This window comes from Agelaius tricolor, unplaced genomic scaffold, assembly GCF_023055355.1.
Source record: "Agelaius tricolor isolate 1412-34295 unplaced genomic scaffold, bAgeTri1.0.p SCAF_16, whole genome shotgun sequence".
Classification (NCBI taxonomy): domain Eukaryota; kingdom Metazoa; phylum Chordata; class Aves; order Passeriformes; family Icteridae; genus Agelaius; species Agelaius tricolor.
The window spans coordinates 12,698,035-12,725,383 of record NW_027269276.1 but is presented as its reverse complement, the minus strand read 5'-3'; the positions used below and the strand labels follow the sequence as shown (position 1 = coordinate 12,725,383).

At 35.8% G+C, this 27,349-nt stretch overlaps 1 protein-coding gene across 2 annotated transcripts in view; it reads right to left on the bottom strand.

The window, feature by feature from the left end:
• The window catches only part of UNC13C (unc-13 homolog C), a 132,847-nt gene extending 107,054 nt beyond the window's left edge, over positions 1-25,793 (bottom strand). For both annotated transcript variants that reach the window (XM_071441565.1, XM_071441566.1), the window contains exons 1-2: positions 25,183-25,793; positions 13,201-16,423 (exon numbers count right to left, since the gene is read on the bottom strand). In XM_071441565.1, the coding sequence (XP_071297666.1) occupies positions 13,201-16,171 (2,971 nt within the window). In that variant the 5' untranslated portion in view covers positions 16,172-16,423; positions 25,183-25,793. The remainder of the gene's footprint in view (positions 1-13,200; positions 16,424-25,182) is intronic.
• Positions 25,794-27,349: the final 1,556 nt, after the last annotated feature.

Below are 27,349 nucleotides of genomic sequence, written 5' to 3'. Positions count from 1 at the left end.
ATAATGCTCTATTTTCAAGGAAAAGGCAATTGTTTCTAAGGATATAGAGACCACACTACCCAGCCCAACTCCTGAACTGTAACTCTTCTATCACAGCTACTCATAAAATGACAGAAATGACTCCCAAATACTAACAGAACTACAATTGTGAAAGTGTAAGTTATTTCATATATATATCTCATTCTAAATTGCTTAACACAAGAGCACAACATAAAAATTTACAATCAGACAGAAAATATTTGCTGACAGAAAAAACTACCTTCATTTTATTGCCTTGTCACATTTGTACTTTATAGTACAGTGTATAGATGAAAGAGCATTGTTTTAATTGTCACCTTACTGATCTTCCCACCACCCCAAAGGGAGTGCTCAAGGACCCTTTAAATCGTTTGGATATTCTTGAGATGTTCAGAGATATCTCAGGTTATGTACATCACAAAATAACAATTTACACCTTAAACATGTGCCACATTTAATGTTTAAACCAATTTATATACAGGAAAAATGACACTCAAACACATAAGTCCAAAATATACTGGCAGCTGTAAATTGCATAGTGTACAGTAGTGACAATCAGGGAACTAAAAGGCTCTATTCTGCCACTAATTTTAAAGGCAGCTTATATGATCAAAGCATTTGACTGACTAGATTTATGAAAATGAGCTTACTCTTTAAATATTTTATTAAAAAAAAAAATACTTGTGAAATGGATTTGTCTCACAATATCAGATAGTATTGGCTACTCTTTCAAGCATATAAAGAATATTTGGACAGCCATAAGATCTAACTACCCAATTCCAAAATTATTACAGCACTTCATAAGCAGGGTGAAAGCAGAACCAGGAGGAAATAGGTGACTGTAAGCTGGGCTGGCCATGGCAACAGGGTGGGGTGTGCTTTTCTGAGGCCTAAAGAAAAGAGGAGTAAAACCCAGAGGGCTGGATCAGCATCTGGACATCAATGAAAGGAAAGGCATGACAGCACTTAGCAACGGGGTAGGAGAAGCAGAGGTATCCATTCTCCAAATTGTAAAAAAGAAAGAGTCCAAAAGGTAAAGAAAAATCTGGGGACTGAGGGAAGATTTAAGCAAGACACTATTTGTAATTTAAGAAGCCTCACCACAATCTTTTTATGCAACCTGCACCTTCTTTTAGAATGTCTCATCATAGCAAAATTGTTAATACTGACATGCAAAGGTGCAGAAAAAAATCTCAGTATTATTTATGTGGAATGCAATTTTTAAATAGTTGGCAGACACTTAGCTATCAAATGCCTAAAGAATCACATTAATTATATGATTAATTCACTTTTTAAAAAACTTATATTAAAAATTGTTGAGACATGTCTTCTAGATAAAATGGATTTTTTCAGAGCATGAGAGACAGATAGATATATAAAATTTTCTTTACCTCTCTTGGTTTCAGCCAACTTAATCTAATTTCACTACATTTCCTTTACTGGAACCTAATTTTACCTAAATTTAGTGAGGAGAATGACAATCAAAATTAGGAAGGAGGAAAGGTATGTTTTTGGTTTAACTTGCTTTTCTTGGCAGTCACCACATACAAAAAAGATGCACCCATCTAATGGTCTCTTTTCTCAATAGAAATTGCATAAAGTGGACAAGTGACGCAAATTTCCCAAAAAAGAGATCTTAAGAACATCTCTTCTTTGTAGCAAATGAATGCATCTTCAGAGACAAAATTAGTTTGAAAACTTCATTGTTTACTGCTTCTTCTGAACTCACCATGAATGAAATAATCTGAACTGTGGAAGTGTTCTCTGCATGTATGCACCAAATCAGGAAGTGTACAGAGTCACTTTAGTAGTCGTTAGGCTACCAGAACAGACAGCAACATTCCTTGATGTAGATAAGAAATGAGCTGTGATTATGTAAGAGACCACTGAATGTATTTTCAAATCAGGGATTCAAGGCTAGACATCTCAGATTATACTGCTGAGTGACAATGATTTACTTAAAAGAGCTTATCTTCATATAACTCACTTCTGTCATCCACACAGTCAAAATACTAACCTGAAAAAGTAATGAGTGCACCTAGGAGCAGTGGAAACACTGGTTCTTATAGGTAACCCTTCTTACTTGAATTAGTTGTTTCTCCTTACATTTTAATTGAAAATTCATTAAATTATGAAATACCAGTAATAGCCTTCAGATTGTGCCTTTATACCACAGGCCATTGTAGATAAGAGGAAGGTATTTTTTACTAGGATTATAGGAAAAATCCTTTTGCTCCTTAATTGTCGCTATTTCAGCTCAGTACAGCCCACATTGATATTTATAAACCTGTGTAGCAGAATGATGAAGAGCAGGGTGGTCATCTATCTACATACTACTGAAAATTATTTTTACTAATGTCAAATATTGAAGGCAAAAGGAACGTGCGCAAAAGCCCTTTTTATTTTTTAAGGCAGTCAATTACATTTAATTAGATAACTAAGCAGGAAATTAGATAAAATTAGTCTTTAAGTTTCCTTTAATAAGTTATCAGGTATTAACAAACTGTATAATTCTCAGCATATCCACTAAATCTTGGCTTCGGTTGAAAATAGTTTACATATGGGTATGGCTGTGGAATGAAGTGAGAGGGGCTTGTCATTTTTTCAGTACCATCAAATAAGCTCCCTGGTTATTTTCTAGCCACCTACCAGTTTAAATGTAGGCTAAGTAAAATTTCCAACAAGTGTTCATTAATACTGCATAATTGTATTCAATCTTGGAATTAAAATTAACAGATCTGAGAAGAGTTTAACTTAATATTTTTATCAACTGTTTTCAGTTTTCAGTCATGATCCAGTTTATTCATTCTATTGTTGTCACCTGTAACTTCTTACACAAAATAGAAATTAATCATGCAAGACAACCAGTTTCTATACCCAATTTTCTGAGGACAAAACAAATCTATAAAGGATGCTGAAAAGACAGAGTTTCCAAGCATGAAAGGTATATTAGTAATTAAGATGTGGAAGTCAGGACAGACCTTTGCTTTTTTAGCTTGTGACACCATCAGAAATACAACTGGCTCTATAAGTCAGCAGAGGTATTTCCATCAAAGAGGTTCAGGTGATTCTGGTCCCCAGTCATAACCCTCCTTCAAAAGTCTTGTGTCATTATTTCACTTCTGCACTTTTCTGAGCAGCAGAACAATGTCCCATTCACTCCCCTTTCTTTAATGACTACAAAAATTCAGTTCTCCACTCCACACCATAGCACAAGAACTGTAACAAGGTTCTAAAAAGCTAAACTGTTAGGAAATCCTAGGATCAAAATTAATCAAAACATTGATTTTCCACTCTTGTAAGAGTGCACAACAAAGAGTGTTGTTGGCACAACACCAAATAGGAAAAAGATTTAAGGTCATTATTCTCTCAAAGTACCATTTCAATATTTAATTCTGAAAAATGGCTGCAAGAACGTAAAACTGACTGATAATTACGTTGTTCCTGGAAGCAAAGCCTTCAGACAAAATACTTGCTGGAATTAGATAACAATACAACTGTTCCATAAAAATAACATGTGTAAAGTACCCACAGTCAGAAGTAGTTTCAAGTCTGAGATGGACAATTTTAATTAGAATCTATTGCCAAGAAATGGAAATAAAAGATGAAAACCAGGTTTGAATAGAAGCAGGACATTAAAGAAGTAGATTGGACAAAACAATGACACAAATTAAGCCATGCTAAAATAATAAATGCTGCACCCAGAAGCTATTATTGCCACTAGAGAACAGAACATTACACTGTGTAAGCCCAGAGGATGTTGTATTGCTGAAGCTTATTCTATGGAGATTGCGTATAACGCTTGAAAGATAATATTAAACTAGCACATCATAAGGGATGAGTGATGCTTGTCTGACAAAGAGAAGGTCAAACTTGAATAAAGCTTGGTTGACAGGAGAAATACAAGAATTGCTGCTAGCATTTTACTAGCAGTGATGTAGAAAAATTACTAGTGGATACATGGAGAGTCAAAACACGAGGTCAGTTTGGTGAGGATGAAAACTGCATTTGTGTCTCAATAAAGTGGTCTGCAAATCTGAAACAAAAGGACATGCTTTAAAAACATCTCTGGTGTTTAGAAGTTGAGTCCCATTAGACTTCTAATGGCTTTGTTTTCTATTGTTTTTCAACAGCTAGTAGATGCTTCTACCAAATTCCAGAACTTATGTCTAGAACAGTAAGTTATAGACTGTCATGAGAATTGTTTGATTACAGAATGTGGTGAGCTCAAAAAACTACCATTCTCTTAAAGACTGGACTCTCTTGACAATCTCTGGCTTGTTCCAGTGATGGTAGGAAGTAAAAGTCAGCATGCATTTTAAGCACTTGCTTCTCACCCCAGAAAGCATTAAAGTGACAAGGCATACATTATCCAAAAAGGATGAAAAGACATATTTAATCTCCCTCAATATATGTGATAACAGTACATGCAACCAAGTAACTAATTATTTGCTGTGAAAACAAATAGATAATTGATTATTGCAAAATTTTCTGCATCACAAAGCTACAATGCCACAAATGTATCATGGTCTGAGTTGCAAGCTGAAGTCCAATCAGATTACTTCCAAAGAAATCCAAGCAAACAGCCCCGTGGTTGGAGAACAAATGTGAGAGCAGTTCCTCTGGACTCTAACAAACAAATACCATGTTCCTTGCATTGAACATGAGGATTGCACTGAGACAAGCAATCTGGTTTATCCTGACAGCATAGACAGAATGGACAGCAGGGCTGGGAGGTTTGGTGGCAGCCTGGGACAGAGGGGTGAACTGCTGTCCACCCTGGGTCACAGAGAACATGAGGGCAGTAGCAAAGAGCTGAGTGCAGTAAGAGTGGATTGGAAGGTCAAAGCAGTTGGTGACAAAGACACAAGTGCTCACAGCAAAAATGTTTTGGGGCATTTACTTCATACTGCTTCTATTTTTGGCCCTGATGACTGAAAGCCCATTAGCTGCTGAGCTGCTGAGCACATCAGATGTGATCTTGAAGAGCAACATCTGGGTTGGTTGCATCAGTAAAACACATAGATCCCACTCAGCCATTCCAGTGATCAAAGCAAATGTGGTGAATTGGGAAGACAAAGATTTGCTTCAAAAGTGTACCCCTGTTGTTAAATAAAATGCTAATGATTACACATTCATAAATCATATAAATATAGTACTCTTAAAGAGCAAGAACAACATTGTACAGCTAGGATCAGAATGTAGTGTCTGAGCAACAGTCACATATTTCACAGGGTATAATATTCATAGCTGCTGTTGGCATGAAGTTGTTTCTTCTTCTGTGGAATTGTTTCCACTTCTGAGATAAGGTTTAGGAACTATTTAAAACAATCTCAAACACTTTAAACATTACAAACATTCAGAACCCCCAAACTAGAAGGCTAAAAAAATTAGATTAGCTAAGCTAATTTCAAGACTTAGGGCAAAGAAAAAATGAGTCAATGTATAATCACATACAAAATAAAAAGATGACATCAAGCTAATAACACTTACTGAGATATGACAAAGTTATCAGATTTTCTTCTTTTGATAACAAACTAGCTTAAGAGATACCAGAGAAGAACAATATTTGAAATAATATGATTAGTATTAACCCATATGATTAGCATTAAACCCAAAATTGTTATTTACTGTCATCTTTTATGTTATAGGTAAACTCAAAATCAAATTACAGTTTTGGCTGTGCTTGAAATAATAAGTTGAAATAATTATGCCTAAACACCAAAGAGAGACACAGATGTTAAGAACTATAGACTGGTACACTGGAATTCAAAGGATGACTTTTGGTACTTTTGGACTTTTTGTGCTTGATAGGACATGCATAAATCCTTCTGAAATCCTCAATCCCTTTTTATAGCTAATAGAAAAAGGCATGTCTCCTTGTCCTTTACTTTCACGGTTTTTTAGAAAAAGGAAATTTCACCCAACATGCCTTTAAAAGTTCCTAAGGAAAATTCCCCTACTTTATGTTTGCAGTACCCTCCTTGCCTTATGGATTCAGAAGAGCATCAGCTCCATCTTGTTTGTACAAAATGAATCAAGAAGAGCTACAGGATAAGATTAAAAAGTACATTTTATAAATATTCCTCTCTCCTGGTTCATTTTTACATTCAATAATATTACATCCATCACATCAGTCTGTCCTTATTCCATCTTGGTACATATGCAGCTGAAGGACAAGAATTCCTTTGGTGATGCTGCAGCTGCACTGGTGATACCCAGAGCAATCCATAGTTTATGGGCCTCTGACAGCATTGACAAATCACTTGCTGCTGCTCCAATAATCTACTCCAGAGAAGCTACCTGAGTGTCAGTCAGCAGATTGCTCTTTGCCACTACTAATTTAGCAGAAACAGATTACAGTATATTCTGTGGTATTTTTCCTAGCTAACTTGTATCCTTGTATCTTTTGCTCACCATATTCTTTATCATAGCATCCAAGACGTTTTTAAATGGCTCTGTCATCAACACAACCATAGGTCTTGATTTTCAGATTTACTAAAACTTGCAGGCCATCTGAAGAATACTCTCAGGTCCTCAAGGAAACAATCCTCATGATTAGCAAAGTTCTGTCAGTATCAACAATAATTTTGCATCAGCAATAACTGGAGAGGGTTCGAGTATTTCCTTCTATTTAGAGTTCCTGAGAGACAACTGTCTAGGTGTTCCACTGATCACCTGGAAAATGTGCACAAAGAAAAAAACCTGCTACCTGTCCCATGGGAGTACTCAGAATTTCCCTTTGACAGCAAAACAGAGAATCTCTAACACACTCTGTTGTAATATTCTACTTCACTAATACATGAGAGGAAGACTTGAGCCTATTTACAAATTCACATTTTCCAAGTCATTACATTTTTTAAATGTGCGTCTAGATATTTTTTCAGCCTGATGCTTTAACAAGATTCCTTTATCCCAAAGCTGCATTCAAAAATAATGCAGTGTTATTTCCACTTCTAAAGCACAACAATCTGAAGAAAATGCTTAAATATTTTGGAAATAAAAATATTTTTCATTCTTGATGATGCAATATGGTGTACATTTTCCCAGCAAAACCAGTATAAAAACTCCTTGGAACTGATATTCATGGTCAGCTTTCCTCTCAGCTCTAGCAGCTTTAAATCTGTTTAAGCTCAAAAAGAGCAGACAAACTGCATGAATATTTATCAATCAACATGAATTCCAAAGTCAATTAAAATAGTGTTAAATGGCCTCCTGCTGTCATAAGAAGGAGAGTGGCAGAGACTTTCTTCATATATGGAGGAGACCAGCAGTTTTAACCAATCACTTTTCTTAAAAACAGAAGTCATTCTCTAACAGAAGAGGTTTGGGGTGCTCTGCTTTGTTGGGGTTTTTTTTGAGTTGTCTACTTGTTTTTATTAAACAGCCAAAATACAGATTTCTGCCAAACATTACTGATTAAGGACGTTGGGGAGGTGGGGGGCGGGGGTGGTTTGTTGTGGTTTTTTTGGTTTGTTGTTGTTTGGTTGGGTTTTTTGGTTTTGTTTGGGGTGTTGTCTGGGTTTGTTTACCTGGTTGTTTATTTGTTTTTTATGCTTAAAGAATAGGTGGAGCTATTCTAGGAAAAGGGATCTGGTAACAGTAGAATTTTTTGAATCTGAGACTGTTACACAAATGTTGTTGTGACATACATTTCTCTGATGTAATGCACACTGATTTAGCAGGAGTTACTATGCTAGATTAAACTGTTGCTCTTCAATCCATTTGGTTACTATCCTGTTTACAAAGAGACCCACTATCATAATCTAAGATTTCCTGATAAGAACAAATGCTGTAACCACAGAATTAAAACACAATAAGCCAGAAGAACACTATTATGTTTCCTGGAAGATATATTAAACAGGTTTTTTAATCCTTTCACTCACTTAACTAGTGGGGAAAAAGTACAGACTGAGTGTGTAGCAGGCAACTGATACAGAGCATCCTTTCATGAAGCACCAACTTTAGATTAGCTGGTGAATGTAACTACTTGCTTTTTCTTCACAGACAAAAAGATGGATGTATCATCTTCATGACTAACTGATTATATTTCCTGCCATAATTTTTCTACAAATCTATTAATCTCAAGCTGGACAGGCTGCTATTTTCTGTTTTAAGTCTCTGATATCTCTTTTCTCCATCAAAGGACAGTAGAGAAATAGGAAGGAAAGGGTTTATAAAGACTTATGCCTGACTCCAGTGAAACCAGTAGCAAGAAAATAATGCATTCACTCTCCTGTGCACGAAACAAGCACACAAAGCTGAGTCAAATCAATATACCTTGGTTCATCAGCACCATCCTGATTGAATTCATTGAGTGGTTAATAATTCTTTAGAACACTGTTTTACCTCTTGTAATATTAGTAGAGGATTTTCAGAGTGCACACATACACAAGTGAAAAAGGAAATGTGGCTAACCAGTTTGGGTGCAGGAATATTGTGTTTATCGCTTTCTACCCACATCATCTGAAAATGTATTTTGTGTCCTCCCATCCTGCACAACTACAGCTTCTTATTACACCACCTCCCCATCCCCCCCCAAAAAAGAGTTAAAGACATCCATCATTTTGTTTACCTGACGAAAAGACAGACACAAACATGGTGTTGAAAAAGAAAACCAAAACAGCTGAAAAAACTGGATTATTATATTTCTGTGGTTCGTTATCATTCCCAATACAGCACCAGAATAGATTCCTTAACTTGCAGTAATCTTGTTTCCTCAGTACCACACATTTATTAAAATGTATAGCAAGAGTAACTATTTCTTCCCCAGCCTGTTTACACAATACATTTGTTCTATTGTGACCATCTTCTGATGTAAACAGAGAAGGGAAGTTACACAGATGAAAACTCTCAGGAATCTGCCTTTTTACATTATTTACACATGAAGAGAAGAGCAATAGATTAATCACCTTCTGTTGAAAAGTATTCTGTCCCCAAATCCATCTCTTTATAGATGATACATTGGGTGAATATATATTAATTTTCCTTAAACACTGCAGATGAACTATATCAGCCACATGGAATGCACAATCAGTCCTTATATTAATGAAGTAATTTATCACTCTTATGAAAAAAAACCCAAACAAACCATAAATAAACGAGATGTGGGAAATCAAACAAAACCTTCTATGACTAAATACTGTGGCTCCAATGTTTTGAAGCAAAACAAAAAATCTTGAGGCTTGATACTGCTGTTACTTTTCATTAACTCTGAGTATTTCTGTCTGGACTATTCTTTCCCAATGATGCAAAGATTAATTGCGTTCGTTCCGTCACTTTTTTCCCCCCATCCGACTGTGCCTGAGATTAGAAAGATGCAAAATGCCATTGGGCTGAGTGCAGGAAAAGCTTCTCAAAGAGATCACATTAAATAGTGTTTTGTTCATTACTTTGAACAAGGTGAGGCTAAACTTCCAGGCAACTTAGAGTGGGGCCACAACTCAGCTTCAAGCCTTTTTAGGGGATTCTGGGTTTACATTAGCACACACCTCAATGGTATAAAGTTAGTCCATACAGTATCAACTGAAAGCTGCATTAGTTCAAGACAGTTTAGATTGAATTTTTATTTATTTTATAAAATTTATATTCAATTTTTAGCAACAAAATACTTGAAGAAATAAGGTGTAATGAGAACAGAATGTGCTTAGATTTCAAAGAATTCCCAAAACATGAAAAACTGTACTTTCATTGTTGCAAAAGCAAACGGATTAAAAAGGACTGTAAAAGATAAGACAGGGACGGAATGGAAGAAACCATTAGGGAAAAAGAAAGCTAGAAAATAATATGTGAGGACTAGAACAATGAATAAAAGTGTTAGTCATTCTCAATCACAGTGTACAAAGAAACAAACAACTGGGTAGCATTTTTTTGCTTTTTTCTAGCCACCAATCCCTCCACTGATACACATCCATCCAAGCAATGTCTCTATATCCTTACAGAGCTTTAAATCTGAGGATTGCTCATGTACTGCTCATGTCTCCTCTCATTCGTATAACCTAGTCATTCCAGTATGCCTCCAAAAACATTTTTTAATAAATAATATATAAGCAATCAGCCCTGAGTGTATTTTTCCTCCAGACAGTGACAGAGAATAGGAATATCTTATGGGGTTCTTGTACACTAACAAATTATTTATGTACCAAAGATTTATTTACCTTACCTTATGCATTACTAGAATGAAAATCATATAATTCTAAAACTTTCTTTTGTATTAAATTGGAGAACTAAAACTACAATATTATACAGCTCTACCTCTGCTTGGACAGATTGTTGCCTAAAAACTCTTGCTTACATGGAGGGATGAAACAATTCATTGAAGAATAGGTTCTGTTTGGTTACATAATGAAGATTAATTCAAGGAATTTTTTCTCTTTCTAGCGCTTTTCCATCCAAAAGTAAGAAATCTGAAGCTGATCGTGAATTACAGGGGTAAGAGAGTAATAAGACCCAAGAAACATTCATAAAAGTAATGTAAACCCTAGAACAGCTATTAGTCACTTTTAAAAAAAGTTATTATTGCTCCAGCAAATATTAAAATGAAGATTGAATACTCAAACAACTATTTGCTTAAATGACAAACTAAGTATTCTGTGGACATGCCTAATTACATACATAAAGAGAAGGCAGGTTGTCAAAAATGAGAAGTTAAAAAATATGTTTTGGGAGTTTTGAAGAACTCCTTTAAGAACTGATTTATAAAATGTTTTTTCCTAAACTGTGACATTCAAGTAATAAACAGAAATTGAAGGCGTTTTGTCTTAGCAGCCAAACTGACATTAAGAAAACATCCCAATTCAAAGGCTATATAGAAAGTATTCAAAAATGCCTTTCCATATCACTGAGCAGCTGAGGCTGGGAGGGAACTTTGGAGGCCTTGTCTAAGAACCCTGCTCAAATCAGGCCATCCAGAGCAGGCTGTCCAGGACCATGTTCAGATGGATTTTAACTATCTCCAAGGACAGACATCCCACCTGTGGATTTCATTATCTGTGAACAGACTGACTGTAATATCCATTATCCAGCTCACTGAGAGTTAGCTGAAAGTAAAATAAAGAAAGATTTTGCTCCAAAAATACTACCTGTTACTCAGCAGAAACAGTTTTCAGGTAATATATTCTCTGAGTAGACTACTCCAGCTAGAAAATGTATTTTGCAAGTTTTAAATTCTGAAGAACTGTTACATGTTCTCTGGACAGACATGAAGGTAAGAATATCATATTCATCATTAGATATAAAAACATGAAAGATGATAGGTATTGCTAATAGGTATTGCTAGGTGGGGTACAGGACCTGAAGACTCATTTATTACAAACCAGTTGGTGGCTGCTGCAACAGAATTCCTGACTGAAACATGTATCCTCTTCCTTGTTGGCATGGGAAACAGTGTGAAGAGGAAACAGAGCTGCTGCTCAAGAGTGAATGCACACTGTTCTCAGAATAAGCTGAGAAGTAATGTGTTGTAGCAGTTCATTTGTAAATTCCCCTTAAGCTCCTGATGTATTCCCTTTCTCCTTTATTTCTTTCCTCTTTTATAATATTCTATATTATTTTATTTTTGGAAATATAAGTCGAAGTCCTAGTATGACATCTAGTAACTGTGCAGACACTTTGCCCCATAGACTACACCCAATATCACATTTTCATAAACTAGTCTTGGTGGCAAATGGATTCTCTGTAAATATAAGAAATGTTTCAGTTATTCAGAAAAAAAAAATGCCAATAGATTAAGAGATTGAAAGAAGTCTTTCACCTGCTGGGTTAAAAGAGGAACATATATTTAATTCCTAGAAAGGATTGCATGGGATGTATCAAAGTTAGTTCTCATTTTCTAACAAGTGTTATCTACCAATATACACAAACACACAGACTTTAAATAGTAGAACCAATTTGAGTGTCAAAATTTGGGGTCTTCCTCATGTGGTTTCTGTAATTAAGTCCTGAGACCATTATATTCCTATTGTACAATGACTAGGTAAAATGAATGTTGTTCCCTTCTCCCATGCCTCACAAATTAAGGAAAAAGTAATGAAAATCCTAGTTATTGATAGCTGTTCATTCATATACACACCACCTAGTATGTAACAGAGTACTGTGGAAAAACGGCTGCAAAATACAGGGATACAGTTGAGTATCATTATTTAAATGTAAAGTAGACTTTGAAGTAAACTCTACTACTATCAAAGTTTATATGCATTTGTAATTGACTTTCAAGTTGACTATAGAATTATTGTAAAAGTAGTTCATGTACAAAAATAAACACCGTAGTAGCTCAAGCTCATTACTACTAAATACAATCTTTGGCTAAAGGCACAGTTTTTCATCTTTAAAATGAATGTATCAGATGATTATTTTTCCCAGGCAGATAAAGGAAAGATTCAGTCAAGGTGACAATTACCATCTGGCTAGCTACAGTCATTATAATGCTCCCAATTAAATGCACATGCAATATTATACTGAATGTTATTAGAGTTACAGTTAATGTTTACATTGAATATCACCATATTTGTATATTATTAGTACATTACTTTGTCTATTACTAGTAATTACTTTGTATATTATTAAAGTTATATATATGACTTTCTGCTTTGAAGTCTGATAATATGGAAGATAGAAATAATGAAAAAATCATTGTGAAACCCTCCTGTGAATTTAGTTCCTTCCTAAAGGAACTTCTTCATACATGGATGCTACCATTTACACTCTTGTCTTTCTTCCACACTCTTCTCACCCCATTTTGGGGACTGACTACTCTTGAGAGCTTGTTGGGAGTACAAATAAGGACAGAATCAAAGTAAGAACAGACATAGAATCAGTTTAGACTTTTACTCTTGTAAGTATATAACAAGTTATGGGTTGCATATCGGGTAGAGAACTCTGCCCATCAGGATGAATACAGAACCAACCATGCCTTGAAAACTATAGAAGAAAGCAAGAGTGTAGCATCTGAACACTCTGTATTACTCCTATAAACACATTTATAAAACTATGAGGAAACCAAGAACAGTGTACTCTTCAGTTCTTTTTAAGACTTAAACCTTGTGAAATTTAATTTTAAAGTTACTGAAATTCAAAGAAATATAGTTACTTACAAGCATGTCTGACGAAACATATTCAGAAAGAGATTGAATATATTCAGAATGAGAACGTTTTACTTAAAAGACAGTATTAAAGCACTGTTACCTCCAGCAAGGATCTTCTCCTCCAAATCATTAATTTGTTTCTTGTATGCTTTTAAAGCAGCTTCTTTAAATGATGGTCGTATTCTTTTTTTCTTTGGAATTTCAGTGACTTCAGTAATCATCTCCGGGACATTCTGATTTTCATCCTCCTTTATTTCTACTTCAGGAACCACATCACTTTCAACTTCTAATATCTCTTCACTGATGACACTGTCAAACTGTGTGTCATATTGTTCCTCTGGTAGCATTGCATATGGAGTTTCATACAAAGACTGGTCCAGTTCATACTCTTGGACCTGCTCACTGGTTTCACTACTGTTAGTTCTATTTTCTAGTTTAGCAAGGACTTGTTCCATTACTTCTACATAGTCCGTTTCGTTCTCACCAGATGGTTCAATCAATTCTTCCTCATACTCTGCTTTGTAGCAATAAGGCTCAGCATAAACATCAGAATCGAGTGTTGTACTTGATTCATTTGCAGTAGACTGAGACAGTGTTCTAAACCTTCCCATAAAAGATGATCCACTGTCTTCATACCCACTCAAACTTTGTGTACTTTTATTCCAGACTACTTCTAAAGCTGACTTAGCACGCTGAAGAGTAGATCCAAATTTAGGAAAGCTGAAAGTCTTATCAGAAAGATCTATGCTTAATCGGCTGTGCCATGATTTAGGGGCAGTTTCCTCTGAGTCGTCACTTGGTAGTTCACTTTGACTTCGGTACATCATAGGCAATTTGTTTTGATTCTGATAAGAGGAGATAGAATTTGTTTCCTGATAATCATCGTATTGACCAGTCCACTGACTTTGTGTTTCGCTGTCAAGGCCCGGACAAGATGGAGAAGTACCATCTAGAGTGAAATCATAGCTTTCAGTATCATACTGGAGGTCAGAACTTTGGCCCTTTCCAAAATCTGTCTGTTGGTCTGAAGGGCTGCTCATATCATACACAAAAACTTCCTGTGTGGATGAGTCTAGGCCCAAATCTGCCCCTTGTTCCAACTGATTCCAGTTTTGCCACGGGGAAAGATCATCCTGTAAAGAAAGCTGACTATCATCATAATGGTTTATATCTCCAGATACATGGATTACTCCATTGCTTACTCCACTATCAACAGTTTCTATGTTCCCTGTTTCATTTTGCTCTGGATACTGCTGCATGTCTTGGGCAAAAGTCTGTTCCTGGGAACTGCCATACCAGTTTAGAGAATCATCTTGCCTTCGCTGCCAAAGTTCTCGATCAGAGGAAGATAATAACGAGCTGCCATTTGTTCTGCTAAAATACTGATTTTCCGAAAAATCCTCAGAGTAAGACTGACACAATTTTGAGAAATCTGATTCTGAACGGCTAAGCTTTGGTGTTGCAAAGTCATTCTGTAAATGCCATAAAGGAGTCACATCTGAATAATAGGCCTTTGATTGTTTTTCCATAGTGTCAAATTCTGGTGACTGATTGTCATAACTTCTGTGTGAAAAGGTGCTATTGTCAGCAGTTCTGTCAAGGTCTTTAGTGTTTGGGGACTCAGTAGTCCCCTTTGTAGTGCTTGTTTTTATCTGAAGTGCTGATTTAGATATTTTTGCATAACTGTTCTTATTTATATCTGATTCCAAGTCTTTATCACTGTCAGGTGACTCCCAGTCATGCATTTTAGATTTTGTCTCCACAGTTAAATGTTTCATATCCATGCTTTCATATGTCTGAGAGGAAGGAAGTCCTCTTTCTTTCTTATCTTTTATTTCATGGGAAAATATATCTGTAGAAATTCCAATGCCAGTTCCCTTAAGTTTATAAGACTTTTTTAAAATCAAATCTCTCTGTTGTGATGACTCAAAGTAAACAAGAATGGGTCTTGGTTTTGCATTTGGACAGTCTCTTTGCTGCCCAAGCCTTTGGGCAAACTCAATTTTAATGGTGCTTTGTGCCTCTGAGAATCCCATTTTTTCTATTAATATTTTGTAAACTATGCTTTCAGCTTTTTCAAGCCGCTCTTCAGGCACATTTAGAAACCTAAGACTTGCTTTGTTTCCTGGGTGGCCTATCTGCTTAATGTAGTCATGTATGTCTCGAGTTTCTCTTCTGGACTGTACAAATCCAGTTCGCAATTGTTCAATTTCATTTTGCACAACTTCTACACTACTAGAAATTTCATCAATTGATTGTTTCAGAGCATTAACATGCCCTCTTAATTCAGAGAGTTCTGTTTCAATTTGACTTATTCCCTGAAGCTCCTTAAAGATCATTTCCATAACATCGTGGGTTTGGCTAATGCAACCTGTCGAACTAAAACCAGGTTCAAGAGTGTTTGATTTCTGGTGACGGCCAGTTCTGTCCAGAGATTTACTTCTTAACCCCCATGTTTTCCTCCACGAACTTAGCTCTGAGTCTGATGAGACACATTCTTGGCTCTTCTTCCATTTCCTTAGTTTTCGTAAGGCTCCCAGCTTCAGTGTGTGTAAAGTGCGCTCTCCATCCGAACTTCCATCAGAGGCTGCGAGGCTGCTCAAACTTTTCCTGTTGCGTCGCACAGGCATTGTGTGGGATAAGTATTCGCTTTTCTTGCTATTGGATTTTATTTCACTTAATGACTCAGAACAAGAGCTATCATTTGAAGACAGGTCTTGAACTATATCTTCATTATTAGTGTTTGCTACAAAAATATGCCTTTGCAGTCCGTTGGCAATAGCAACTCTGTAACTGAATGTTGGAGAAAGTGAAAATTCTCTATTGCTTTCCTCTTCTTCAGTTGATAAGTTGCGGGCAGATGGGCACTTGGCAATCTTTTTAACGGTGCTTTTTAAAGTATTGGAAAATTTTGGATTTTTTGTTTGTCCAATATGACTTAAGTCTTGTTCCCTTTTGCTCTGACAACTCTCTTTCCTTTTTGTACTATTTCCCGATTTCTTTGTAAACATTCCTTTGCAAATCTTATATATATAAGATGAGATCAGGCTCTTGAAGAGAGCAGAAACCATGGAGCGCAATTTATGTTAAGTTGTTTCCATAAAACACAATTTTTGATCCAGAGAAGTATTTGTATCTCCAAGAGGATCATTGGCAAATGTTTCAATGGAGACTATAGCCATAAAAACTACTGATGCTCTGGAATAATGTGACAGAAAAATTAAAAAAAAAAATCACACATCTGCTTGTTCGAAACAAAATCCTGAAGAGGTTTTGTATGTCTTGCAAAATTTCACTGTGTTGCACATGGCTTCTTGAAGTGTCTAAAAAGGAGGGAATGACATTACAATGGCTGTCAAGCAAACTTATCATTCAGTAATACTGATGATGTTTTAACTAGGTTACAATGAAAACAGACAATTCCCCATAATTGTCTGAATAGATTTTTTCATTAATAATTGAAGCTGAAAACAGTTTTAGGCAATAATGTTAACAACAATTAATAAGCTATACTTATTTCCAGGCTTCTTCATCCAGTTTAATTCTCTGATTTTAACTGAGATATTCAGTTTAAAATGCTCTCTGCTTTCTTTCAGAGTACTGGCATTTCAATTTAGATCCATAAGATACACAGCAGTGATCAAAAAAATGGATAGGGTAACAAATGGTTACAAGTTAAGTAGAAAGTTTTCTCTTGCTTCATCTTTTGGAACAAGGTAGGATTTATGTAGAAGTGAGTATTGTATTTATGAAGTGCTTTTCTATCTTGAGGTTGAATTACATACATTACTATAGTTTGTGAAATACTTGCTTTGACACCAGACTTTAATATGCCAGGACTCAGAAGTGGGCTTATCTTCTTGGTATCTCTTCTTTAAGAAGTAACTCATAGAGCATAACAGAAAATAATGACAACTAATAGAAATTCTCATCCAGGTTATTAAATTTGACATTTTTCTGGTAACAGAACAACCTGCGCCCCACACCACAAACCTACACAAAACATGGTTTACAAGTTGCAGGACATAAACAGGTGCCATTACAACAGGAAAGCTATTTGATCTAAAAGAAGTCTAAAAAGCTTCCAGGAGGTATCTGGAAGTTTCTATTCATACTACAGAAGCTTGTATTTCATAGAAACATAGTCAATATATTTTAAACATGTCAGTGTATTCTTCTGCACAGCATACCATTCACCTCCCAGTTTCAAAGCTGTGGAATAAAAACCAAGGCAACAAGCTCTGAAAAATCCATCAAAGACGAAGTTCGTAAAATGGCCATTTTGGTATCTAAAGCAGCTAAAAATTCTTTGGCAGAATAAGAAGTCTGTTTAGATAAAGGGTATATAAAGGGTTAAAAATTGCTCTGTGATGTCTTAAGAGGAGTTGAGAATATGAACTGTCCTTGTCTGCAAACATCCTGGCACTCTATGAAACATCATGGTCCACTGACATACCTCAAGAAATGGTCTTTGCATTGCATAATTTGTCTTCATTGACCTTACTATTATATTCCATATATTTATTCATTACATATACACACACATGTAATGGTAAATAATAACCACTACCCCCTGATAAATACTGCAGCAGCAAAATGCACTGTGCTGCACAGAGCACAGACAAAGCTGCTAAAAGCCTGGTTGGCTTCTGGAATCCTGGAACAGAGAATGTAAACAGACTCATTTCCTTTCCAGTTATAACAAAACTGGATGCAGAGTGAGCCGAAGAACCGAAAACATTCTTCACTCTTCCCAAAGTGGCTATTTATTATTCAACAAAAAGATGAAATATCTGTGGGACATGAATCACATTTTTAACACATGCTTCAGCATAGTCCTTGCCACTTTTTCTTATAGGCTTATGCCTAAAGCATCAAGAGTGAATTAAGAGCAAGCAAAAGAATGGTCAATGAGATGGCATGCAATTTTCAAGGAATGCAACTGACATCTCTCAGAATATTGAGAAGTTTTCACTAGAGCCAAGGCTGCCTTGTTTTCACATATTATTAGTAGAGAAAGGAACCATCTTCAGACGCTTTTCAATGTCAAAGGCATGTTTCTGGATTTAGAAACACTTGTTAACCATTCAGCTCTTACACTGAGTGCTTGTAACCATTTATTGAACAAGATTTGAAGTGTGATTGCCTACCTCCTTTGCCCACATAGCCACAGATTTTTAAGTGCCTTCTTATATAAACTTCACATAGATGACTTGGACATTCTTCAAATGACTTCAAATCAAGAATGTATAAACAAGCCAGAAGGCTTGTTTCCTGTCTCAGTCTAAAAAGCATCAAGAAGTAATGAAGTTATCACTGGAATCTGGACCATTTCCCTTCACTTTCAATAAGGTTTAATGCTTCTCTGTAGAAGAATCTTGATTTCATAGCAAGCCATATACGTGTGTGTTTGTTTTATCCAGTGTCTAACCAATGATTTTATCAGAGATAACTGAAAGTATTACAAATAGCTGAACATTCAGAACTGAATTTATTTAAACCCAGTTTCTGACAATGCCATAGTGAATTAAAAGCTGTACTGTTACAAACACAGGGAGATCTGCTAAATGGAGCAGATTTATGTTCTCTCATGCGAGTTCTATTCCATCTCAGCTGTATTAGTCATATGATCTGTTAATCAGTTTACAGCCTACCATTGCTCTGTCAAAAACTCTTTCTCTACAATAGTATGTCTACACATGGAATCAAGTTTGAGTCATTACAGGACTCATCCATTTCTTTCTGTAAAGATTTGCACAGGTTGTTCTTAACATTTAAAATCAATGTAAATTTAAAACTCCAGAAGATAACGAAGTCTCTCAAGAAGCACACATAGAACTAAGTCAATTATTTGAATGAGCTGCAAGTTGTCATTTGGAGACTTTCTTGTTTTATCTAGGTCTCCCAATAAACCACTATGACCTAATTTTTAAAATTCTCACTTTGCTTGTTTATTGAATGAAAACAGTTTTTATGATGAAATTCAACATTACTTGGTTAACCCATTCTAAGCACAAGGATTCATGTTGAAATGTTACAGCAGTGAGGTATGGACTTTATGCTAGATGGTAATAGAGCAGGAAACTGGAAAGTGTTATGGATTGGGAGACTAGAACTAAAATAAATTCTTAATGGGGTTTTTCTATAAAGAAAGGACAAACTTACACGTCCATCAACTTTTGACCCATAGCAAATCTGAAAATAGCTTTGTCAATCAACTTGATGGTGAACAGATAATGTAGAGCATATTCAACTGGACTTGTTGATAACAAAGCATTGTCAAAATAAAAATGTCAGTTGGAAGCATCATTTATAAAGGATCTTATTCCAAGTCTAAAACTAATGTGTCAGGGAGAAGGGGGGAGGAGTGGGCAGAGTTAAAAATGATAGCTTTTTAAATGATGCAAACAGAGTGTTTTAGTTACATATCTGAACACCAGACCCCCATTTCAAAAAATTACTTTAACAAATCCAGCCCTTTATTAAAAAAAAAAAAAAGTGAATCACCTTAAAAATATAATTTCACTATTTAAATAGAATAACTAGATCACTGCTCAGCTTCTGTTCAGACCCTCGTAAATGAAGCTGCAGAACAGCAGCTCTCTCCAGTAAGAGGCAGCTTTATGGATACAGACTGTCCTCTTATAAAGCAAGAGCCAGGCAGACCCACAGCCTTGCTTAACCTTCACACTATTAATCAACTACAAGGGGTCTGTGTGTATTGAAAGGGAGCAGGCAGGAAGTGCATTTTCTCTCTATAAAAATACCCTATGACAGTTCATATTCACAACTCCAAGATGGTAGGGGGAACCAAAGCAAAACTAGGAAGTCTTCATCTGGAACAATGCCAACTTGTATTTGTGCCAAAATAGTCACTAGAGTCTATAGACAGAAACATATTCTTGTGATATGCAAGATACTCCCCAGAAATTAATTAATTAAACATAACAAAAAAAAAAAAAGTGTAGTCTACCCTGCATCTGCAGAAACTGAGGCTCAGAGAGTTTCTCTAACCATCGTACATAAGGAAACAATAACAGAATTCAGATACGCAGATTTATTAATTATGGTCTTTTACTGGTCTTATGCTTGCCTGGGGATAAGGTTATCTTGACATAAGTGTACTTGCCCTCAGCTCAGGTCTGCTGGGTGAAACCTATGCTCCCTTCCTTTTGACAAGCATTACAGTGTACACTCCACATTGCTTCATTAATTTACTATAACAGGAGCACTATACTGACAATCATCTCAGATGACCTAATTCAGAAGAACTTAATTTAGAGCACTTATCTGCTCCTCTATAGTCTTCCTAAATTCTCCTGTAGTCTTAACTACTGACATTTTTAATCTGTGTAATTCGTGAGTCTCAAGGTAAAATGACATTTTTCTTAACACTGCGTATGCTATGTGGATGACCTGCCTGAAGACCCTGGCAGAGGCAGGGCCAAGAGCAATGAAGAGACCTGCTTTCTCTTTTGGGCAATCATTCTTTGTTCCAAAAATTCCTCAGGTTTTCACAGCAGCAGACTTTTGCCTATCCCTTCAGTCCCTCCAACATTCACACAAGAGCATGGAGTGATATCAGCATTCTCACCCTGGCTAGGAAGCTCTTCATATTGTTCTTCAAAATTACTTGGAAAGTTTACTATATCTGCTTATTTACCTCGTAGTATCTCTTTATGGATCCTGCTATTTATGCATATCTAACCACCCTCAGAACGTGTTGCCTTCTCTACTTAAGAGAATGTAAAAAGTAAAACTAACCACCAAACTGCTGATTCAAACCCCAGTCTTAAGAGCCTACAATCTGCTTATTTTTTAACCCACAAAGCCTACTGCTGTCCTGAGGAGGCTGCATATATATTCATGGGTACACTACAGTTTCTTCCAATCTAAAAATTTAACAGTCATACTGCAAGACTGGTCATTTATGTCTATTATGCATCTCTTCTGCCAGCATACAACTTAATAGAGTTTAAGGAAAAAAGATGGAAACAGCACATGCTTAAACCTGACTGGCTCATTGTGATTTAGAACACCTAACCTAGAACTTTCTGCATTAGTGAATTAACTCAGTAGTTAAGCAGTTGCGATTAAACTGCTTTGCAATGTATAGAAGAACATTGTCTTCGGATTAGCTTAGAAGAAAATGTAAATTCCTAGCAAGTTAGGATGAGTAATTTCTCTGGAGAGAAAAGTCATCTTCACTGCTTCCCTATGACTATGACCACTATGGAAAAAGAGGAATTTTTTTGTTCAGTAAAAAATGGAAGGGTTTTTTGCAATTACTGTTAAAGACAGACAAATTGAAGAAAACCCCACTATTTTATAATAACTTGCAGAATTAGATTTTTAGTTACGCTATTCTCTATGCCTTCGTATTTGTAATATTTGCATTTTTCACTACAAAGTTTTGTTAAGGCAACTGAGGCTATTGCAATTCAATAATTTGTTATAAGATTGTTGAAAGCATTTAGAATGCTATTTCTTTAGAAACAAATCTATAGTGTGGTATTTACATTACAAACATAAAGACCTGTAATTGAAGCAACTGTACTTAAAGGTCAATGGCCTTGACTAGACTAAAAACAGGAAGAGATGTGCCAAATACAGTAGATTAATACTGAGATGTAAAAAGCTATAGAACAGATTCTAAAGGTAAATTGTGGCCCATCCGGAGAGCCCATAGATAATGTAGGCCAGTTGAATGTGCACACAAGAATAAGTGACTGCAGATGATTTGGATAACAGCTCCAATATTATTTGACTAAATGTACTGACTTCTTTCTCTTTAATCCTTCTAGCTGTTTCCTTGACCTTCTCAACTAAAAAAAAAGAAAAAAATTACACTGTAGTGTATAACCAGGCAGTAATAATGACCTTTTTCTCCTCTTACAGCTGTATACATGATATATGGTGTCCCATACAAAAACTTGGTTTATTCAATACTCAGTTCAAAACCTGCTAAGATTGAGACAATTTCACCAAATAGTTCATTTCTATTTAAATGCAGACTACTAAAGGAATGGAAAACATGGGGAGGGAAAAGTTATTTGCTGACTATATGGAGATTACTGTATAACTAAGTCAGTACCAGACATATTAGCTTTGTTAGACTATTACCAGCTTGCTATTATATCAGATGACCATAAATAAAAGAGCTACTGTATAATAATCAGAACCTATTTAGTGCCTATTAAAAACCAGAAAGTATCAACATAAATTTTGACTTAATCTCAGTTGTGTCCCTAGTTTTGCCTGGGTTTTATAGAGGGTCCCGTAAACATTACACCCTAGGAACCCAAGTGATTTAATTTACACTGAAGCACAGCATATATGCAGAGGCTGTATTTCAGTATACTTCTGCACTCAAAGTTTCTTCTGATACTAACATTTCAAAAATTTCAGCAACTTTTCAGGATAGTAATTCCTTCAGAAAAGATAATTAAAACAAACAAACAAACAAAAAGACCCTATCCCATTTTCTTTCAGGTAAGAATTTTAATCCTCCAACTGTACTTGCCTGAGCCTTGGAATAGGCAATTCACTGCCCTGAATTAGATTTCTGTTGGACAATTTACCATTAACTCAGTGACCACATGTGCACTACATCACTCTACAGCTTTGAATTTTTTCTTTCTTGAGGGTTTGGGGACATTTTTTTAATTACTTACAAGTAAGAGAACAACTTTCTATGGGCAAAGTAAGCCCTCTGGATTCCATTCCTCTGCACACAGAGATTTTACATATTTTCTAAAATCTAGTAAATGAATACTTATATCAAACTTTTAGAACAAAAAGTTATGAAAAGGAAATCTTTTGATGAAGTAGTCTTTCATTTGAAAAATGGTAGCAATTGTCTGTGATATTTGATTTGAAAAATACCACAAGCACAAATGACTACAAGTACTGTTGACAACAACATACACTAGGATGAGTAGGCAGACACAGATAGAAACCATGCTTAACACCTGAAATGACATTCACTGATAAGGATGGTAGACAATAAATATGTTTCTAAATTTAATAAAAACTTTATTAAAAAACCCCTCTGCTGTCTTTGCTTCAATATACTGACAAGTGTGATACTCAGATTTGTACCTGGAAGCAAGAACCTCTGCTACCAACCTAAGGGAATGACAAAATGAGAAAAACAAAACCAATGCAACAACCTTCTTAGGTGCCAAAGAATTTTTAGGCTCCAGAGCTTCAGAGCTGTAATGGTCTCACAAGGCAGAAGCTATTATACTACATTCTTCCTGGATTTTCACAACACTACAGTTAAATGAAAATTTGGACTTTTCAATCCTCATTGATGCCCCTAGTGAATCGGGAGATGTTCTGAGCTATGAGTATTCTCCTACTGTGTAACACTCTGGAATCTCAGTACTTTACCTGAGATTTCCTAACTGTTTTCACAGCAACATATAGTCATTATGGTAATGTGCTGACATCACTGCAGGATCAAGCAAATGGTATAGTGACAAAACCTTTATGCAACTCTCCAAGTTGTGCATACTCACCTTAAAGAACTGTCATTTATCTTACATCATGGCTTTTTTCTTTGAGATGACAGCTAATCTTAATTCATAATCATAATTCCTAACATTATATCCCTTACAAAAGGAATTTGTGATGAATGAAACATGCTTTAAACCTTAAATTCTACTTTTCATTCATCTTAGTGCTTTTAGACTTAACAGCATTCTCTCACTGCTTTTCTCACTATGTTTGTTGATTTAGATGATTAACCACTGACTTTTGGAACATTTGTATGTGTCAAGTAACCTTACATTTTCAATTACCCAAATCATAGTTGTGTATTACGCTAAAGAAAGGCATCTATTTTATATAATCACCAACAGGAAACAAGTATAGTGTCACCCTCTCTGTGAAAAATAGCTACAACTTTACAGACAGTTTATTCTCACATCAGAAAGCAATTGATGTTACACCAATGAATGTTTTTAAGGTGTAAAAGTTCCTGCCAGCCAGGGGTTAACAACAGTATTATGATGCTGGAAGTAATATTAAACCTTTTTGGATCAACATATTATTAAAAAAAAATCTTACTTCTAACTGGGCTGCATTGAAATTACAAATGCAACAGAATGTTTTAAGATATTTCAAGACTAATGAACAATCAAATAAGCATTAAGTGTTTTAATATATTTTTACTAGACATAAGACAACTATGTGTCCTTAGTTTAAGAGCACATACCTTTGCGTTCTATTTCAGTTATTACATGTCAGCTGAAAGAATATATTAATAATAAAGCGCAAAAGGAGGAAGGTGACTGAAGAAAGGTGAGAGCTAAAGAATGCAGTCATATTTTTATATCTGCATAATTCTTCCTCTTAAAGCAAAATGTACCATCAATCTCATAGTAAGAAATTAGTTTCAGCTACTATTGGCCTCTGAAATTGCAGAAGGAAAATACTAGTTATCTTCTTGAAGTTAAAATGATGGACAAAAATGTATGAAATAGTTATGGTGGTTTTTAGGTTGTGGCTTGGAGAAGGTACGTAATAGAGGGTATTCTAAGACATAGATTTAGCTGTGGAACAGAATCAAACACGTAGTCTAAGCAAGCTGCCTCTTCAAAAGAAAGCTGCAGGGTGTTCATCTTGGAGATTAATCAAGACCCAGAAATACATAAGCATCTGTAAAGCTCAATTTATTACTAATCCTGTCACAAATTAGGAGAAAGGTACTGACATAAATAGGCAAAACATACGGTATTTTCACCGTGTATTCATATAATTATTTTTTTTATATTTTAATATCAATTTAAACATAACAACTCATTGAAAAATCCAACACCATACTGTCTTACTCAACTTACACTGTGAAGTTACCAACCTTACAAAATAACCTCCCCCAGTTTTTAATGAAGTGTTAATTCCACAAGCCCAGACAGTTTCATCAACATTATAGCATTAGAAAGCAAATCAGTTACAAATCAATGCATTGCATTAGCAAGAACAGCAGGAGGTACATTCAGAATGAAAATAAGCAAAGGAAACAAAGGAAACAGAAAACTGTATGCAGACTAGACAAAAATACAAAGAGCATACATACCTGGATTAAATTCTTCTTAAAAATAAAACACAAATTACATACCACCATCTTTATATTATTTTCCATTTATGCAGAAACACTGTACACAAATCCATTACTATTTTGCCGTTCTTCCTTCAGCCTTAAATGGTACAACATGAGGCTGCTTCCCAGTGATTCAAGTCAAGTGCAGTCAGGCATGCTGCTAGTCTGCAACGGTATCTGTTCTAAATTCCACGGTATTCCCTAGGCAGCATTAAATGGGATTTTTTTTCTTCCTCTCCCATTTTTTTTCCCCCTCCTACAACTTGTGCTAACCGCTAAGAGTGATCGTGATGTTAGCTACTAATTCATTCTGCAGCTCAGGCTTGTTTCTCCTCTGTAATAGCAGAGCAGGAGTCAGCGTCCTACTCCGGCTCAAAAACAACATCAACACGAGAGAACAGTAATCATCCTGGGGCTTTATGTGCCGGGAACTTCCCCCGCTGCTGTTTTCTCCTGCCGCTGCTCCCGAATGCAGCACCCGCTGCAATAGGCACAGCCCTCCTGCGTGGCAGGCAGCCCCTCTGCTCGCAGAGCCACTCAGGCTCCCGGAGCAGCCTCGCTCGCAGGAACAACACATGCAGTGCGTCGGGGGAGCTGCCAGGTGCGCATCCGTGCCCGCAAGGGGAACAGCGGGACACAGCGGCTCTTGCTCGGCAGGGCCGTGTTCCGCCCTAACCTTTTCTTGATCAGTCTGATACGACCCGCAGAAACGATTGTGTAGCTGTTTCTGACAGCACTGCTTTCATCAACAGCTGATAATATTTGTAATGAATCTGCTAAATACCCTACATAACTACTATCATTCCATGGTGATTGAAGGGTGCTCCACGTAAGAAATACATCACTCACTTTCCAGGAAAAGCACTTATATGTCCCCAGTGAATATCTAGGTAGTAGGAATCAGCCTTTTCATTTACTGCAATTCAAGTAGCAGAATGGATTACTATTATACATGCAGTTAGTAAATTATCCTGCACAGAATACATCAGGTGTTTTTCCAAATCTTAACAGGTTTAGTAGTGTAAGGCCACATGCAGCCTTACACGTATTGAAAATATATTTAAAACTGACACATGAAGGACTACAGAAATGCATCCAGAATGAGCCTATATAAAACCATTCTACAGAGTGTACACACAGCCAGAGTGTAAATGTTTCACAAAACATGTGTACAGGCATAAACCCTCAGGTATGTGATTATCCTCTTTAATCTTGGGAAACAGCATGACTGGAATGCCATAGTGAATATTAAAGTATGTATCTTTTCTGTATAAAAATTAAACCCTCAAACTTGGGATCATCTGTAAGAACTGACATTTGTAGCAGAAGTTTGCAATTCTTCTGCAGAAGAATATGTTGAATGATATGTTGAGTAAAAGGCAGCACTTAACACTGTTTAACAATTTCTAGTGATAGTTAAAACTTATTGGTGATAGCTTTCACTTTCAGCATCCTTGTACTGTTGTTAGTACTGTCATCTTGGGACTCTTTTACGTACAATTTATATATAAACAGAAAAATTCTAGAATCAGATCTCTTATGTAAAGTTGTAAATTAATAATTTAGTTTTTTGCATATAATTAAAAATAATTATGGATCATTATATTTATTATGTCTTGCTGACATAAATGCAACCTATAAACAAACCATTAATTCGATTTATAGGTAAGAACAGATGAATGAATGCTTGATTATTAAAATCTTACTGCAGTTATTAGCCTGCAGCCATTACTCAATACTCTGTCTAAACTGAATCAAACTTATTCTTTAAAACTGCCATATTACATGCCAAAAAATAAATATAATAAAACTTTCTTGTAAGTGCACAATAGGACTATTCCACTGATGTCAATACTCAGTGCTATAGTCCTAACTACACAAAATGCAAAAATAAATCCTCTCAACATCAACAGGACTGCTTATATAAGGATGAAAAAAAGGAAAAAACAGGCTGCCTAGTCAAGCATGCCCACCTGCAGTAGTCACACACTTAGTAATACCTGTTTCAGTAAGATGAAACAAATGGCCTTAAGACTACAGACAGTAAAACTAGTAAATATTGGAACTGTTTCCCAAAAATGTAAGGTTTTGTCATTTAATAAAAAATATGTTTACCAATAACATTAACTCAGAATGCTTGGAT